The 15,808-nt window shown below is 36.1% G+C and overlaps 1 protein-coding gene across 1 annotated transcript; it reads left to right on the forward strand.

The window, feature by feature from the left end:
• The first annotated feature begins 284 nt into the window (after positions 1 to 284).
• LOC104894160 (hypothetical protein) lies at positions 285 to 6,676 on the forward strand. Its single transcript, XM_010680336.4, has 4 exons — positions 285 to 855; positions 2,224 to 2,337; positions 2,815 to 3,096; positions 5,781 to 6,676. Exons 1-4 carry the CDS (start codon positions 301 to 303, stop codon positions 5,979 to 5,981), a joined length of 1,152 nt encoding a protein of 383 aa, XP_010678638.2. The 5' UTR covers positions 285 to 300; the 3' UTR covers positions 5,982 to 6,676.
• The last annotated feature ends 9,132 nt before the right edge of the window (positions 6,677 to 15,808 follow it).

A 15,808-nucleotide genomic window follows, 5' to 3' on the forward strand; every position in this document is an offset into this window, starting at 1 on the left:
AAGACATATTACTATTCAGTTGAATTGGATTTTTGGATGCAATTACCCACAATTCAATCTGATCCGAAAAATCCAATTTTTCAAAATTTTTTAATCTGAATCCAATTCAAACATAGTTTGAATCCGATCTCAATAACTAATTTGAATTGAATTAATTTATAATTTTTTATTTTATCCGAGTAACTTCCACACCTAGACTCGACCACATTGTGATTTGTGAGTGTGACCAATAGTTTCTCCACGCACTACGGAAAGAGTACGAAACAAGAACAAAATAGAGAATAGGAAAGGAAAACTGAAATGAGCAAGAGCAACCGAAAACAAACAGCAAAGCGCAGAGTTAGGAGAGAGACAAAAGAAAGAACGAAAGAAATAAAGATGGTGGCGTTATCATTATACAGAGGAAACCTCCATAGATTACCACCTGATGTAGCTCGAAGATGGTTAATGCCAACCCCCGCCATTTCTATCAAAGATTTTCGCTCTCTTCTCTTTCGTCGCTCCAAAGCAATCTCTCTCCTCCCTTCATCTTCTTCCGCTCCACCCTCTTCTCTCAATCCTACAATCACAACAATCGTCTCAAACCCTAACCCTAATGTCGTCGTCGATACTATCATTTCTGCGCCACCTAATCAATCGGATTTCAGACAGCCTGAAAAAAACCCTAATTTATGTCCAGAACCTTCTGATAATGCTGTTAATCTTGATGTCAAAATGGAGGATGCGAGCGATTTTGCGGTGTTGAATCAGGCGTTGGCGTTGGTTGGTGAAGATGATAAGATGATTGCAGGAGAGGAGAAGAAAGAGAAGGAGATTACTCCTGTTGTAGATAATTTAGTTCCGCCTGTTTTAGAGGTTTGAATTTCTCTCCAATTTTTGTGCTTCTTGAGTAATTTGATTGTTTTTGCTGTGTATTTTATAAGGTTGTTGAAATTGGATTGATTATGAATGATTTGTGGACGGTAATGTTTACTAGATTGAGAGGGAAATTGACTGTGATTGGTCCAGTTCATGAGTATATTGACAAGTTTTAAGGTAGAAATACGTAATTTATAACCGTTATGCTCGTGTTTTTGTACATAACATTACAAGGTTGTATATTTGTCGACAAATTTTATATATCGAGTCATAAGTTCTGTATATAGAATCAATAATGTTGCTTATGAAAATCAAATTATCTACATCATCTATTAACCATAAGATGGAAGATGGTGTATATAAATTGTTCATAACCGTTTTCAACTAGGCATCACTCATACAGTCATACGGTCTGGAAACGGATTCAGTAATATGAATCCATTACTCCTTGTTTGGTTTGGATAGTGGGTTAACCATTACCTTTATTTGAGGGTAACTCAAATTCCCAAAATGTTACCCTAACAAAATCCTTTCCATTCCTTTACAAGTGATTTCTTTCCATTCCTTTACAAGTGATTCCTTTCCATTGTTGAACCAAACACCCAATAAAAGTAACAATTACTCTCATCATTCCTCCCCTCTACTTGGTTCCATTCCCTTTCCGTTCCTTTATTTGAACCAAATTCCCCCTAACAGGTCATAGTGTGTGGAATTTTTAGCGGAACACAGTTGTCCGTTGATTATCTTTAGTGAAAAACAATATGGAATGAAGAACATTAGTTGAGTGGTATAATTATTTGGAATAATAATGAATATTGTGTTATAATTATTAGGGTGGTTATATTGGATGGTGAAATTATGAGTACCATTGTATTATGTTTTACTGTGTGTGTCGAATATTCTGCTTTATTTGTGAAGTGGTTGCAGTTTTGCTATGTTGTTTGTCCTTGACTCCTTGGGTTGGTAACCTCCAGATTCTAGGTGCCATAATGAACACTAGTCTTGCCCATGATTAGTTTGAAGCAATGAAATATCATAGTAATCAAACTTAGCATTATGTGTGGGTATGAGAGTATGATATGTTCTCTCAACTATAAGAATGTTTCTTTATGATGAAATAGTTTCTTGTATTTATCGCTGCAGAATGTAGTATTTGCGTAATGCGTCATCTCATAGCATTTTTACACTAGTCTGAAGCTCCTGTTGAAGGCCAGAACATGGTCTACACCTAAGAAGCACTTAAAAATTGACATTAGCTTAGTGTCTTGCTCTTGCTGTTTAGTTTTGGTGTCAAGTATTGCCATGCAATGATCATTATTAAGCACTGCTTAGTTAATGACTAAAATTATTCATCTTTGTACGCAGGGAAATAGCAAAGATGATACAATTGATGAGAGAGAGAAGCGGAAAAGAGAGGTCGAGGAAAAGTTACAGATCTTAAATGAAAAGAAACACAATCTAGTACAAGCACTTAAGCAGGTAGATCTCATCTATGCCTTTTGTGTCTGGGATTTTCCTTGTTCCTGCCTCTAATTAGTTCCGTATGGTGGCTTTAAATTACTCGATTTTCTTATTTATGGGATCTGTTCCGGTTTTTTATATGAATGTTTTGCACAGCTTCAGTGGCTTGTTGCATCTTTTATCGAATGAAGCTCACATATGACTTCAGTTTGAAGTTTAGCTTGTAGTAGTTTGCTGTAGAATCAATCCCCGTGTTCTCTATGCCGTGGTTTCTATCTATATTTGTTTGCTTTTAGCTAAAGTCCTGTGTGAGGTTGCTAATGTTACTTTTTGTTGGGACTCGTTTTTGGTGTTCCGAGTTCATTGTTCACGATTACTGCAAATTTAGGCCACCATGGTAGTTATTGGCTTCACTTATTTTAATATCGATACTCCTTGTTTATTCCATATCTTTTATCCCTAATCAGGTTTCTTTTTCTTTGGGCTGGTTTAAAGATTTTGAATGCAGAAGAGGAACTAAAGAGACGAAGTAGTATGCAAGCAAGTCGGCCTCCTCTTCCTCTTCAAGTAGATGCTTCAAACGACTCTGGGTCTATGACACGGCATGCTACACCTAGAGCAGGGTCAGAGGCAAATCTTACTGTTGATATGGAAGTAGGAGAAGGGGATGATGTTTTAAATAATATCCCACATTCTAGACAATTACTCCGCATGAGCAGTACATCACCCTCGGCAGAGTCTGCTCTCCGAAGGACACCATACTTCCAGCATAGTGGGGTAAAGCTTCGCCGCGTTTCTCATTTTTTCTTAACTTGTTAACCATGATATTGTGAGGACATCAGGAAGTGACATATGAAAACTGCTAATGCTTATATCTTTAGAAACTTATTGGTCCATATCTGCGTATCGTTTTGCTTTTTCACCCGGGTAGACTGGTCTAAATATCAGCTGTTGTGTCAAAGTACCTATAGTGGTATCGTTGTAGTAGTCCCATATCATTGAAAGGTGAGGACATGTTGCTACTCCATCCGTCCCTGATTGTTTGTTCCATTTCCTTTTTGAGGGTCGAAGTTCACCAATTTTAACCATTAAATTTTGTTAATATATGGGAAAATATACTATGATCATGTAGGACTGTTTAGATTTGTCATGACTTGTATTTTCAAAATATTAACTTTTTATAACTTTTACTAGTATGTTTAAAAGATTTCAATTGTCAACCATGTAAATTGGAGATTGTGAAATTGCAAAAGGAGCAAACAATTAGGAATGGAGGGTTGCCTGTAAGTTGAACCTTATCTCTGTGTGTGTGTGTGGGGGGGGGGGGGGGATTCTATGCGTTTTATGCTTTTGCAATACCTAACCTTTTTCATTTGATTTTTGCCTCTATTGTTTTGAATATGACTATTGCTTTGGCTGTTGGCCCTTTTTATTGCCACCATTTCTGGCCAATGATGGTTGAGTAGTTGTGGAAAGCCAATTAATGCAGAGACAATCATGGGTCCAGTTGCTGTTAGAGTTTGGTGTAGCGAAATGGACTAATTTGAAGTGAATAGAGAAGCAAATTGGGTAACAGATTTGAAGTGAATAGATATTTATTATGTTTGGCACTTGAGGTCAAGTGCTAAGTTGATGAAAGACGATAGATGAATTATAATAGTATTCTGAGGTAAAGGATGGGCTGTCATTACTCAATATAGGTGAAAGGCAAAATAGTTGGTTTTAAAAATGATTAGGATGGCTTCAGGTCACTTTTTCTTGATAATCTATGAAATTTATTTGCAAGATGTGATATATTCTTTATCTGATTGTTGAACCTCCAATATAATGTAACCTCGAAAGACCTCTTCAGGTTTAGGGGGTAAGAGTGAAGAGGTTTTATTGGTGGACTCGCTGCTTATCACCCTACTGCAGATGAAGAAATCCCTTTGAATAAGAATGAGGTTTACTTAGATGTATGTTTGTCAGACCTCAAAAAAATCGACTGTTTAAGCCAATATACAATGTGTCGATGTGCTTGTTTGCATGGTTACCATGCCTATCAATGTTTGAAGACATATTTTGTATTTTAAGACACCGTCATGTGGATGATTCTCAGGAGCTGAATGGTTGTAAAACTGGGAATTAAGATTAATGAAAGATTTGTTCTATATATAGATTGAGATTTGTAGAATACGTTCCTTAAGGGTGAGTACTGGTAAACCGAACAACAATAGTTAGAAAGGGATTACCCATACGAACAGAAAAGATAAAGTCTAGGGAAGATGAAAAGTTTTTTTAGTTAATAGATAATGTTGCATTAGATGTATTGGACTAGGTACCTTGTGGAAGCTGGAGAACTTATGAGGTGATTGGATTCCGCTTCCAACTAAGGGGGAAAGGACATTTTTATCAAAATTCTAATAAAAGGAATTAGAACACGAATATCTTACAATTTTGTGAATCCTTCTATAACATAACCCTGTTTTATCTTATGTGACATACATGATATAGGAACGTTTTAGAAGTATGTATCTGAATGTGAAATGTACCTGTATAAGTTTTGTAAGAGGAATTAATTATTTGGTATGATTTATGATTACTCTATGATTTAACCTCAATCCTTTGTAAGAAGAATAATACTAAATGGGTGTATTATTTTGATTTATGAATTAATCTTGATCCTTTGTAAGAGGAGATGATTATTTGTTATGCTTTTGAATTGATTCTCCAAAGGAAATTTGTCCTGTCTTCTCTACTTGATCATATTGATTATGACGTTTTATTCTTCTCTATTCATTGATAGATAGCTTTTCTGTTTAGCTGTCATAACTCATAACTCAGTAAGTTTTTTGTCCTGACTGATGAAACAAATAAAACTGTCAGCTGCGACGTGCAATGTTAAGAAATATGCTAGCTGGCATTTCTGTGAATTCCTAGAGCCTAGAGGCCTGTTTTGATGGACATAGGTGCCCTTCTAGTATGCGTCCGCTAAACACCAAATGGTTTGGTAGATAACAAGGGCGTGGAAAGAAAAAACCACCTTTCCTGTATGCGGTAGTAAATATTATTGAAGGGAATCAACAGTTCATTGGTGATGCCATAACTTAGACATGGATATAGGTAATTCAATGTGGAATTGTGCTTTAGTTGCATCCTTACTCTATTTATGAGTTAATTGTACCAAGTAGACTAAGCTCTAGGTGCTTGTAATGAATTTTGCTCAAATGCAAGAACTCTTTTTGCTTTTCGCCCTGCTGTTATACCAGATGAATTATATCCTGCCACTTTTAGAATATAGGTATTACAGCACTTGCTCAAACCTTTTGTTTTTGAAGTTCTCTATGAATTTTTAGAATTCTTCATTGTTTGCGGAAGGGGGACAAAATAATTATAGCCCCTCAAAAGTTTATGTCTTGTATGTAGTTGTAATAGATAGTAAGAATGCTGAATTTATTTCAAGCAAGTATATTGTGGTGCAGGCTTCACATCCTTCTAGAGCAGCATTGGTGGCTGCTGGCAGTCCCTCTCGTTTTGCTCCCTCGGGAAACCAAGGTCAACCTTCAAACTTGCCAACCGTGTCTGTATCTGGTACTAACTATTTTGCATCTTCACCTTCCCCGGCTGCTTCTGGTGGCACATCAGGTTTCAGAGATGGTCGACACCCAAGCCCATGGAACTAAAGCCTGTATTCTCCATCATGTGTCTTGTTTAGACATACTAGGGCATATTAAGTTTGATGCTCCATTTTGTAATCAGACAAGCTTGTTCTTGTTGATTGCTTGTAATAGTGTGGTATCTGCTGGGCCATATAATTAAGTAGTTGTTTGGTTAAACCATTGGAAGTATTTCTTCCTAGGAAGATGTTTTTCCTTGGGGTTGCATTTTCCTAGAGAATGCACAAAGTTGTTTGGTTGATCAATGGAAGTATAACTTTCGATAGAAAGTTCCACTTACCTAGAGAGACCTAGGTAAGCAACTTCCATTTTGTAGGAAGTAAAATTTTCGAGGAAGTGTGATTTCATATATATTGCTCAGCTAAACAACTTCACCTTCTTACACTTCCTAGGGATTCTTTATTAACCAAACAATCGCTAAATTTGCAAATATACATAGATTTACTCTTGTTGACTTGTAGTAGATCTTAAGTGCTTGTACCACATATGGCTCCTTCTATGTGTTATCGAGCCATTGTAATTCATTTTTTTTAGCTCAGTTCTTTTATTTATTTATTTTTTTCCTCATTTTTTTTGGTATGCCAAGTGAATCAAACGAATGTAAATGTAGTGATAGAATTGTCCAATGTTTTAACACTTTTTATTGGAGATTAATTTATTAATATTATAAACAATTAGTTTGCCACATCAGATTATAGTTAGTTAGATGTCAGTTTAGAGTTTGTTATTCTCCCTAACAAACTATTGTATATATAGTTGCCATGTCTTGGCTTCTTCTGTAAGAGAGTTTGTTCTATCAATGAAAGTTCTCTGAATTTTTCTTCTCTCTAATCAAATTCTCTGAATTGATATCAATGAAAGTTCTCTGAATTTTTCTTCTCTCTAATCAAATTCTCTGAATTGATAAAGCTCAACTTCATAAAATAACATGGTAATAGAGCAAAAATCACGTATTCTAGGACATTTGTCGCTGAAAATTTCTCGAAATTCCGCATTGATTCTGATTTGTCTGAAGATTTTTTATTTTCGCAGCTGGAATTCTTCAATTCAGGTGTGATTCAACCAAAATCTGTTCTTCATTTTTATTGAAAATCTTGAGTTTCTACTAAATTTGATCTAAATCTCTGTTGATTATCGCAATTGATGATTACTAAGCTGAAAATTCACTGATTCTTGTTGCAATTTATTCGAATTTTCTACATTAATTTTCTGTCTGAATTTTGCTGATAATTCTTCTCACATTCATCTTATTTACACTGAAATCAATTGTTTGTTTCAATTTAGATTTCTTCATGAAGTTTTTCGCTCTTTTTCACTTCTTCCTGATTTTGTTCAATCTTTCAATCAATTCATCCAGATTATTTCCTTGATCTGATTCTATCTTTCCTTGAATTTTACCTCAAATTCTTCTACACAAGTATCTTGAATCATTCCCTCCATTACCTTTAAATCAAGATCCTAGTAGTATATATATTACATTCATTCATCTGATGCAAATTCCGCACAATTAGTTTCTTTTAAATTCAATGGTGAAGGTTATACTAGCTGGAAGAGAGCAATGCTACTTACTTTATCAGCTAAGAATAAGGCAGGTTTTGTTAATGGCTTTTACAAACCTCCTACCGATGTGGATTATGGGTGAACATAAGGCTTGGTTTAGATGTAATGATCTAGTGTATTCAGGGTTACTGTTTAATCTTGATGAAAGTATAGTTGGAAGTGTTATGTTCAAACAATCTGCTAGAGATATTTGGTTAGATCTTGAAGAACGTTTCGGCTACACTTCTTTAGCTCAGATTTATACCTTGGAACAAAAATTGTCTAAAATACATCAAGGAGGAAATTAGTCTGTATTTGAATTCTTCATTAAAATAAAATCAATTTGGGATGTAATTGATGAAGCTCATCCACTTTCATATTGTACTTGTAACAATTGCTCTTGTCATTTGACTAAGAAACTCTATAAGAGACACCAGAAGAAGATGGTATTGCATTTTATGATGAAGCTATCTGACAAATATGCCTACTATTAGAGGCAACATGTTAATGATGCAAATCCTTCCTAAAGTAATTGAAGCATACAAAATGTTTTCTCAAGAGGAGATACATAAAGAGATCTCTGTCAGCTCTCACTCTGAATCTATGGCCATGATGTCAGACAAAAGGAGGTACAATGAGTCCAAGTTACTAGCAATTCCATGAAACAAAACAACAATAACTTCAAAAGGCCAGCTACCTTCTCTTAGAACTCAGGAGGAGTTAAAGCCGATAAGCCAGTGTCCAAATATTACTGTACTCATTGTGAGATTCCAGGACATAAAATTGATAGATGCTTCAAAGTCCATGGTTATCCTACAGATTTTTAAGGGTTCAAGGATAAAAGGACCCTATTGTTTCTTCATCTGTGATATGGATGTTGATGCACGTGATCCATCACCTACCTTGTCCATGGAGCAGTCTAATCAGCTCATCAACATGCTGAAATCAACTCAATCCACCATGAATTCTGCCTCTCCCTGCTAGTCATTCTATGATGACAGGTACTAGTTTATGCTTTTTATCTTCTTCTAATTCTGAATGGTTGTTATACTAGTTTTGCTCAGATTTAACATATTTCTCTGAATATACAAAGTTATATGAATCTGACATTTTATTACCATTCCTGATGGTAGTTTGGTTCCTGTGAAGCACATTGGGACTATCAAATTAAATGATGACATTATGTTGCATAATGTCCTTCATGTTCCCCATTTCAAGTTCAATTTGATCTATGTGCATAAGCTTCGTAAAGATATGCAATGTGAGATGTGTTTTACTCATGAGACTTGCTTTGTTTGCTCTCAGAAAGGGAGGTTGATTCCTCTTGTAAGCTACAAGTTGGTCTGTATAATGTTGAAGACAAGAAGGTTTGCCATACTGATACTTCTCACACCTGTGATTCTCTGTATCTTACTGTTGTAGCAGATGCCAAGCTCTGGCATCTTAGGCTAGGTCATTTGCCTTTTAGCTAACTGAAACTACTTCATCTATCTTGTGATACTAAATCTTGTTTACACGACACTATTTGTCTGCTGAAATTAAAGCACTTCAAGATAATAACACTTGGGATTTGGTCTCACTTCCTAAAGGTAAAATAACCAATTGGTTCAAGATGGGTTTGTAAGGTGAAACTTAAAGCTAATGGTGAATTAGAGACGTACAATGCTAGATTTGTGACTAAAGGATTTAATCAAAAGTATGGGGTGGATTATGAAGAAACATTCAATCCTATAGGAGGATGAGTACTGTAAGAAGATTAATTGTTGTTGTTGCATGTAAGAAATGGTCATTATTCCAATTAGATGTGAATAATGCATTCTTACATGTAGACTGAAAGGAGGAAGTTTACATAAAGGTACCTGAGGGCATGTCTAATCTTGTGTGCAAGCTTGGAAAATCACGTTATGACCTTAAATAGGCTTTTAGACACTGGCAAGAAAAAATAGCACACTCATTGCATGTTCAAGGCTTTGTTAAGTCTCACCATGACCACAATCTCTTTATTAAGAGGCACAATGATGACATATGTATTGTTGCAGTGTATGTGGATGACATTATTGTCACTGGCAATAATGTTGCCGACATTGAAGCTCTTAAACTTCACCTCCACAATGAGTTTAGTATCAATGATCTAGGTAAGCTTAACTTATTCCTAGGCATAGAGGTTGGCTATACTGAAGATGGTATTATCGTCAGTCAAAGGAGGTTTACTAAAGATTTGCTTTCCACTTGTACTTTTGATCCGAACAAGAAAGCTGCTACTCCTCTTCCCCTTAGTGTTTAGCTCCAAGCTGATGATGGTGACATACTGCTTAATCCAAATGTCTACAGGTCTCTTATAGGCAAGCTTAAGTTCTTAACTACCACAAGACCTGACTTAGCTTATGTTGTGCAAAGCCTTAGTCAGTTTATGCACTCACCTAGACTGTCTCATCGGGCTCTCCGTCATATCTTGAGATATGTTGCACATACTGCTGGACAATGGATACTTTTAAAAGCTAATGATGAGCTATGTCTGCAAGCCTTTTCAGACTTTGGTTGGGCACCATGTCTAGACTCTAGAAAGTCTATTACAAGCTATATTGTCCTACTTGGTGGTTCCCCTATCACATGGAAGTCTAAAAAGCAAAGTATTGTGTCCAAATCCTCCTCTGAAGCTGAGTACATGGCCATGGCAATAGCTACTTCAGAGGTTACTTGGATTGTTAGACTATTAGAATAACTGGGAGTAAATAAGTTGAAGCCAGTGGTTCTGCATTATGACAACCAATCAGCTATTTGCATAGCAAAAAAATCACGCATGTATTTCACGAGAGAACCACGCACATAGAGATAGATTGCCATTTCACTCGTGAAAAAGTTCTTGAAGGTTTGATTCAGTTGACCTATCTTCCTACATAACATCAGCTTGCTGACATCTTTACACAGACTCTTGCTTTTCCTCAATTTAATTTGCTTCTTGGCAAGTTGAGAATGTTGTCTCATACACCTCCCAACTTGAGGGGCATTGAAGATTAATTTATTAACATTAGGCAAAATTGGCATCAACATCCAGAATTATAGTTCGGGTGCACCCAACACCACCAACTACGACTAGTAGCCTAAACACCACCAACTATGCGGCCGGTGGGGTGCATTTCGTACCATAAATGAGGACGGAAGTCTAAAATATTGTCGAAGACGGTAGGTTTTTATGGTACATACTGCATCCCACCCCGTAGTTGGTAGTACAGACTGCACTCCACCCCGTAGTTGGTGGTACAGACTGCACCCCACCCCGTAGTTGGTGGTGTTGGGTGCACCCGAGCTATAGTTCAGGATGTTGAGGCCAATTTTACCTTAATATTATAAACAATTATTTTGTCACATCAGATTATAGTTAGTTAGTTAGAGTTTAGTTTATTTAGAGTTTGTTATTCTCCGTAACAAACTATTGTAATTTGTATATATAGTTGCTATGTCTTAGCTTCTTCTGTAGGAGAGTTTAATCTGTCAATGAAAGTTCTCTGAATCTCTTCTCTCTAATCAAATTCTCTGAACTGATAAAGCTCAACTTCATATATAATTCGTTCTGGCCATGCAGAAGTGACATTAACTGTGTGTGAAATAATTTCAGTGTCGAGTGATGGTTCAGAGACCCGAGACTTTCCTGTATTGGCGTGTTCTTTGTTTCTCTAGTGAATTGCCTAAATTCGAAACATTCAGCAATAAAAGTTGTGGAATATCGATATCAACAAAGAAAAAGAAAAGTGTGATATATATATTGGCATGTTATTGTCCAGGATATCTTGTGTTGTGGGTACAGCAGTTCATTGTCAAGGCCCTATCATATACTTACAACACTGAACGACTAGTCTACTACTATTGCATTTGCAGCCGACCACGTTTCTGTGCATGAAAATTTGACACATCGTTGTATCTAACATATGTTTTGCAACTCCACACTTTCTAATCCATCAAACAAGGATGAGAAGTTTGAATTTGTATTTGCTACTTGCTTAGTCCTCATATAAAAAACCTGGTGGGTTTGAGCACATATTTTAATGCTTGTTTGGTTTAAGACATAAAAAAGTAAACGTGATATCAAACGGAGGAGGAAAATGGTAACAAATATTTGTTATACTTATTGACTATTTGATTGAAGTTATAGAATGAAAATGAAATGATAATCATTGCCATTTACTATTAAAATAAGAATTTTGTTACTTGACGGAAAGGAAATACAACTAAGTAGGGGAACAACCAAGTAATAATAATTGATTGAGGAGACCAGTGTTAATCAAAAAAGAAAGGGAGTAGAAAATTGATTTCGTTTCTTATAAGTGAAATTTTTTGAACTAAATATGTTCTTCCAAGTTCTATGTAAAAGTTGTAAACCTTTTTGATAAATAGTACTTCCTCCATTTCGAAATAAATGTAACAAATCCACTTTAATGCATCCCGAGACATTATTTTGACCACAAATAAGTAAAAATTATAAAGTTACATTTTAAGGAAGTACGTCACGAGACGAATTTAAGAAGATCCTACTTTATTATGTTTTCCATTATGTATAAATCACGAATATTAGTCAAAGTGAAAATTGAAAAGTATGAATGGTGAAAAAGTTAATTTATTGCATTTAATTCGATAATGAGGAAGTATAAAAGTAAGAATAAAAGAATTGAATGAGAGAAAGAGTTAGTGGGGTTCCCGCACATCCATGATCCACATCGATATGTAAAGAGAGTATATGTGTTTTTTCTTATATAAATTGGATGAGATAAAAAAAATTTCATTTATGATGAATATTACATTTTTTAATGGATAACCCGAAAAGCAATGCAGAGTATTTCGGAATACTACTCCCTTCGTTCCATAATATAGTGCTTGTTTCTCTCTCTTGATGTCTTTGTTTTGAAATCTTCGACCAACTATTCTTTATTATAAAAGAAATATTCATGTAGGATTTTGTTAAGCTCGCTTCAATGTGTACATTCATAAAATTAACTTTTTATATATTTTATTAATACGAAATTGAAGATATTAAAGGTCAAAGATATATATTAGACACCGTGCAAAAAGGGAACAAGCATTATATTTATGAGACGGAGGGAGTATCTAAATTAAGGGTGTTCATTAAAAATCGAAACCGAAAAATCGGTCAAAACAGGTGGCCTGGTAACCGCATCGGTAAAAAAATATTTTAATGGTACGGTTACCGAACCGATAAAATTAACGGTTAAATGGTACGGTTATAGTTATGATTTTTGAGTGAGAGGTTAACCGAAATACTGAAATATTTTTTCTTTACTTAATTATTGTGAAACAATTTCAAACAATTACATTAATTCTAATATTTGCTACTAAGCTACAACAATTAGAGGAAGAATGTGATATTTAAAAACTCTAGTACTAATATAAACACTATAATTAGGAAATGGAGTGAGTTCTTAGTGTTAGTTATGTTTTTAAAGATTATGGAGGAGTATTGGAGGTGGATTAATATTGATTTTTCGAATCCTTTCTTCTAAACTCCAGACCCACCTCTTATCAAGATAAGGATTTTGTTACTTAAGGAAAAGAAAATGCAACAGAGTAAGGCAACAACCAAGTAATAATAATTGATTGAGGAGGCCGATGTTAATGAAACAAAAAAAAAAGTAGGAAACTGCTGAAACCCATTGAAAGTCCACTTGTGAGTGTCCCACATTGGAGAAAGAGGAGAGAATAAACTACTTTATAAGATTAGGTGTTACTCCTCCTATTACCAATTGGTTTTAGGATGGAACCTCCTAGCTTGTAAGTGGGCTAAACTCTCCTCCTCCTTATTGGGTTACCCAGACCTATTTTCATATAAATCTAAAAATTAACATGGTATCAGAGCTCGGATTGCGGGTCTCGTCTAAACTGGGTATTTGATCGCTACTGGATAAGGGTTTACCTCGACAGGATGTCCAGTCCCTACGAGGATTATTTCTGATTACCTTTCCAATTAGCTCTAAATTCTAAAGACACTCACAAGTGAGGGGGTGTGTTGAAACCCATTGAAAGTCCACTTGTGAGTGTCCCACATTGGAGAAAGAGGAGAGAATAAACTACTTTATAAGATTAGGTGTTACTCTTCCTATTACCAATTGGTTTTAGGATGAAACCTCCTAACTTGTAAGTGGGCTAAACTCTCCTCCTCCTTATTGGGTTACCCAGATCCATTTTCATATAAATCTAAAAATTAACAGAAACTGATTTCGTTTTTTATAACGCAAATATGTTGAATTAAATATGCTTTTAGAAATAGTATAAAAGTAAGAAATAAAAGAATTGAATGAGAGAAAGACTTAGTGTGGTTCCCACACATCCATGATATTTAGTTGAACATTTTCCATATTTAGTATATATTGTGTATAATATGAAAGATGGATCATGTAAAGTTCTACATGTTCATGTAATACTCAATTTTATGCGACACATCTTTCAATTAGAGGTGATCATTTTGGCGGGCTTTGGGCAAGCGAAAAACGACTTTTTAGTCTATTTTTTGGCCCGGCCCGTTTTGGCCCGTAAAAACCTGCTAATTTAGGCCCGAAATAGCGGGTTTTGGACACAAACATTCGGCCCGCAATTTAGACCCGGCCCGGCCCGACCAACGGGCAAATTTTTTGGCCGTGACCCGGCCCAAACCCGACCCGGCCCAAACCCGACCCGGCCCATGATCACCTCTACTTTCAATGTAGGATGTACAGTACGTTTGCCAAGTTGTTTGATGGTGACTAGGTCGTCATTAATGCTATCAATGGAAATTACTATATGGAAGATTCAAATATTATTAGTTGATGAAGTCCGGGCAATTGTGAGTTTTGATAAAGTTTAAAGAGTGCACAATCCAACAAATTGTCTGATAAGCTAAAAAGTTTGCTGATTGGTTTGTTAACATATGGATATATTTGCTTTCTTCATTCACAACTAGATAAATTTTATAAGATGATAAAATAGATATAACCATGACTATAAGAACTACCTAACTTTTCGTCTTTTAATTACCAAAAACAACGTGATACACATATGCCAAAAAAGTACAAATTCTAAATACACATGTACAAAGAATACGAGTAAACAATGGTCATATAGAAGAAAATAAGCAAATTATAAATAAGTAAACATCATTTATAACAAGTCATTCTTAATTTTGTATATGGGTGTTATATGCTGATGCAGGACACATGTAGACATGAAGCAAGTAACCGTTAGAATCCATCTACATATACGGTAGAGGTAATCAACAAGGGCCTGTTTAGAAAATAGGAGGGTTTTAAGCACGATAGTTCGGCTCAAGATTCGGACCCGGACTGGATTTATTTTTGGGCAAAAAATTTTGGAACACGAGCAGTTTAATTATGGAATAGCAGACTAAATTGTGATCCAGCCTGAAAATGGCCAGAAAATTCGTTTGGCCCGACCATAATTAGTGAGTTTTGATAAGAGAATTTCGACTAGAGGCTTGGCACGGCCAGACCCAAGGCTTTCAAACCACTTTTTTTGGCTAAAGCACGACACGACCCGGCCCATGATACGTCTATAGCAGCCTAAAAAAAACCTTGTTAGGGTGAACACTAGAGGTGGTATGGGTCGGGCCAGCGCGGTTTGGGCATGGCGCGGCACGAGCCCGCTCGAGGGTCGGCCCGTTGTCCGCTACGTGGGTCATTGGCCTGTCACAGTCGAGAAATTTTATATCAGGCCCGCACCGGCGCAAACCCGCCTAGATGGCCCTCGGGACGAATGCCCTTTTCCTTTGTTTTTTAGCCTAAAACTGTCAAAAATCCAAAAAAACAGCATAAAAAACGGGCCAAGTCCACATGAGGCACAAGCCCAGCCCGTGGACCTGGGCCGAGTCGTGGAAAAAATCTGAAAATTTGAAGCCCGTCCCAGCCCATCATGTCCCCAAGCCCGCGGATCGAGCTCGTGAACAGGCCCGGTCTGGCCCATGTCCAGGTCTAGTGAGCGCAATACAATATCCACCAAATCTTACCTATCTAGTATCTCTAAAAAAAAGTTTAGAGTGGAGACAAAGAGTATGGAGGATTGGAGGTGGATCAATATTGATTTCCAAATCCTTTCTTCTAAACTTGGGTGAAATTTATGTGAATCGACCCATTTCCAATTCCACATTCTTTGTGTTCCAAAACATAGAATTTGGGCCACATCTAGATTTGCAAATGAAATACACATTTCCCAAACATTACAATAGATTATTGCAAATAAGTTTTGGTTAATGGGGACAATTAGTCAAAAAATCTCGTAATGTGGCCCCTACACCT

The sequence above is a fragment of the Beta vulgaris genome, chromosome 5 (assembly GCF_026745355.1).
Source record: "Beta vulgaris subsp. vulgaris cultivar EL10 chromosome 5, EL10.2, whole genome shotgun sequence".
Lineage (NCBI taxonomy): Eukaryota > Viridiplantae > Streptophyta > Magnoliopsida > Caryophyllales > Amaranthaceae > Beta > Beta vulgaris.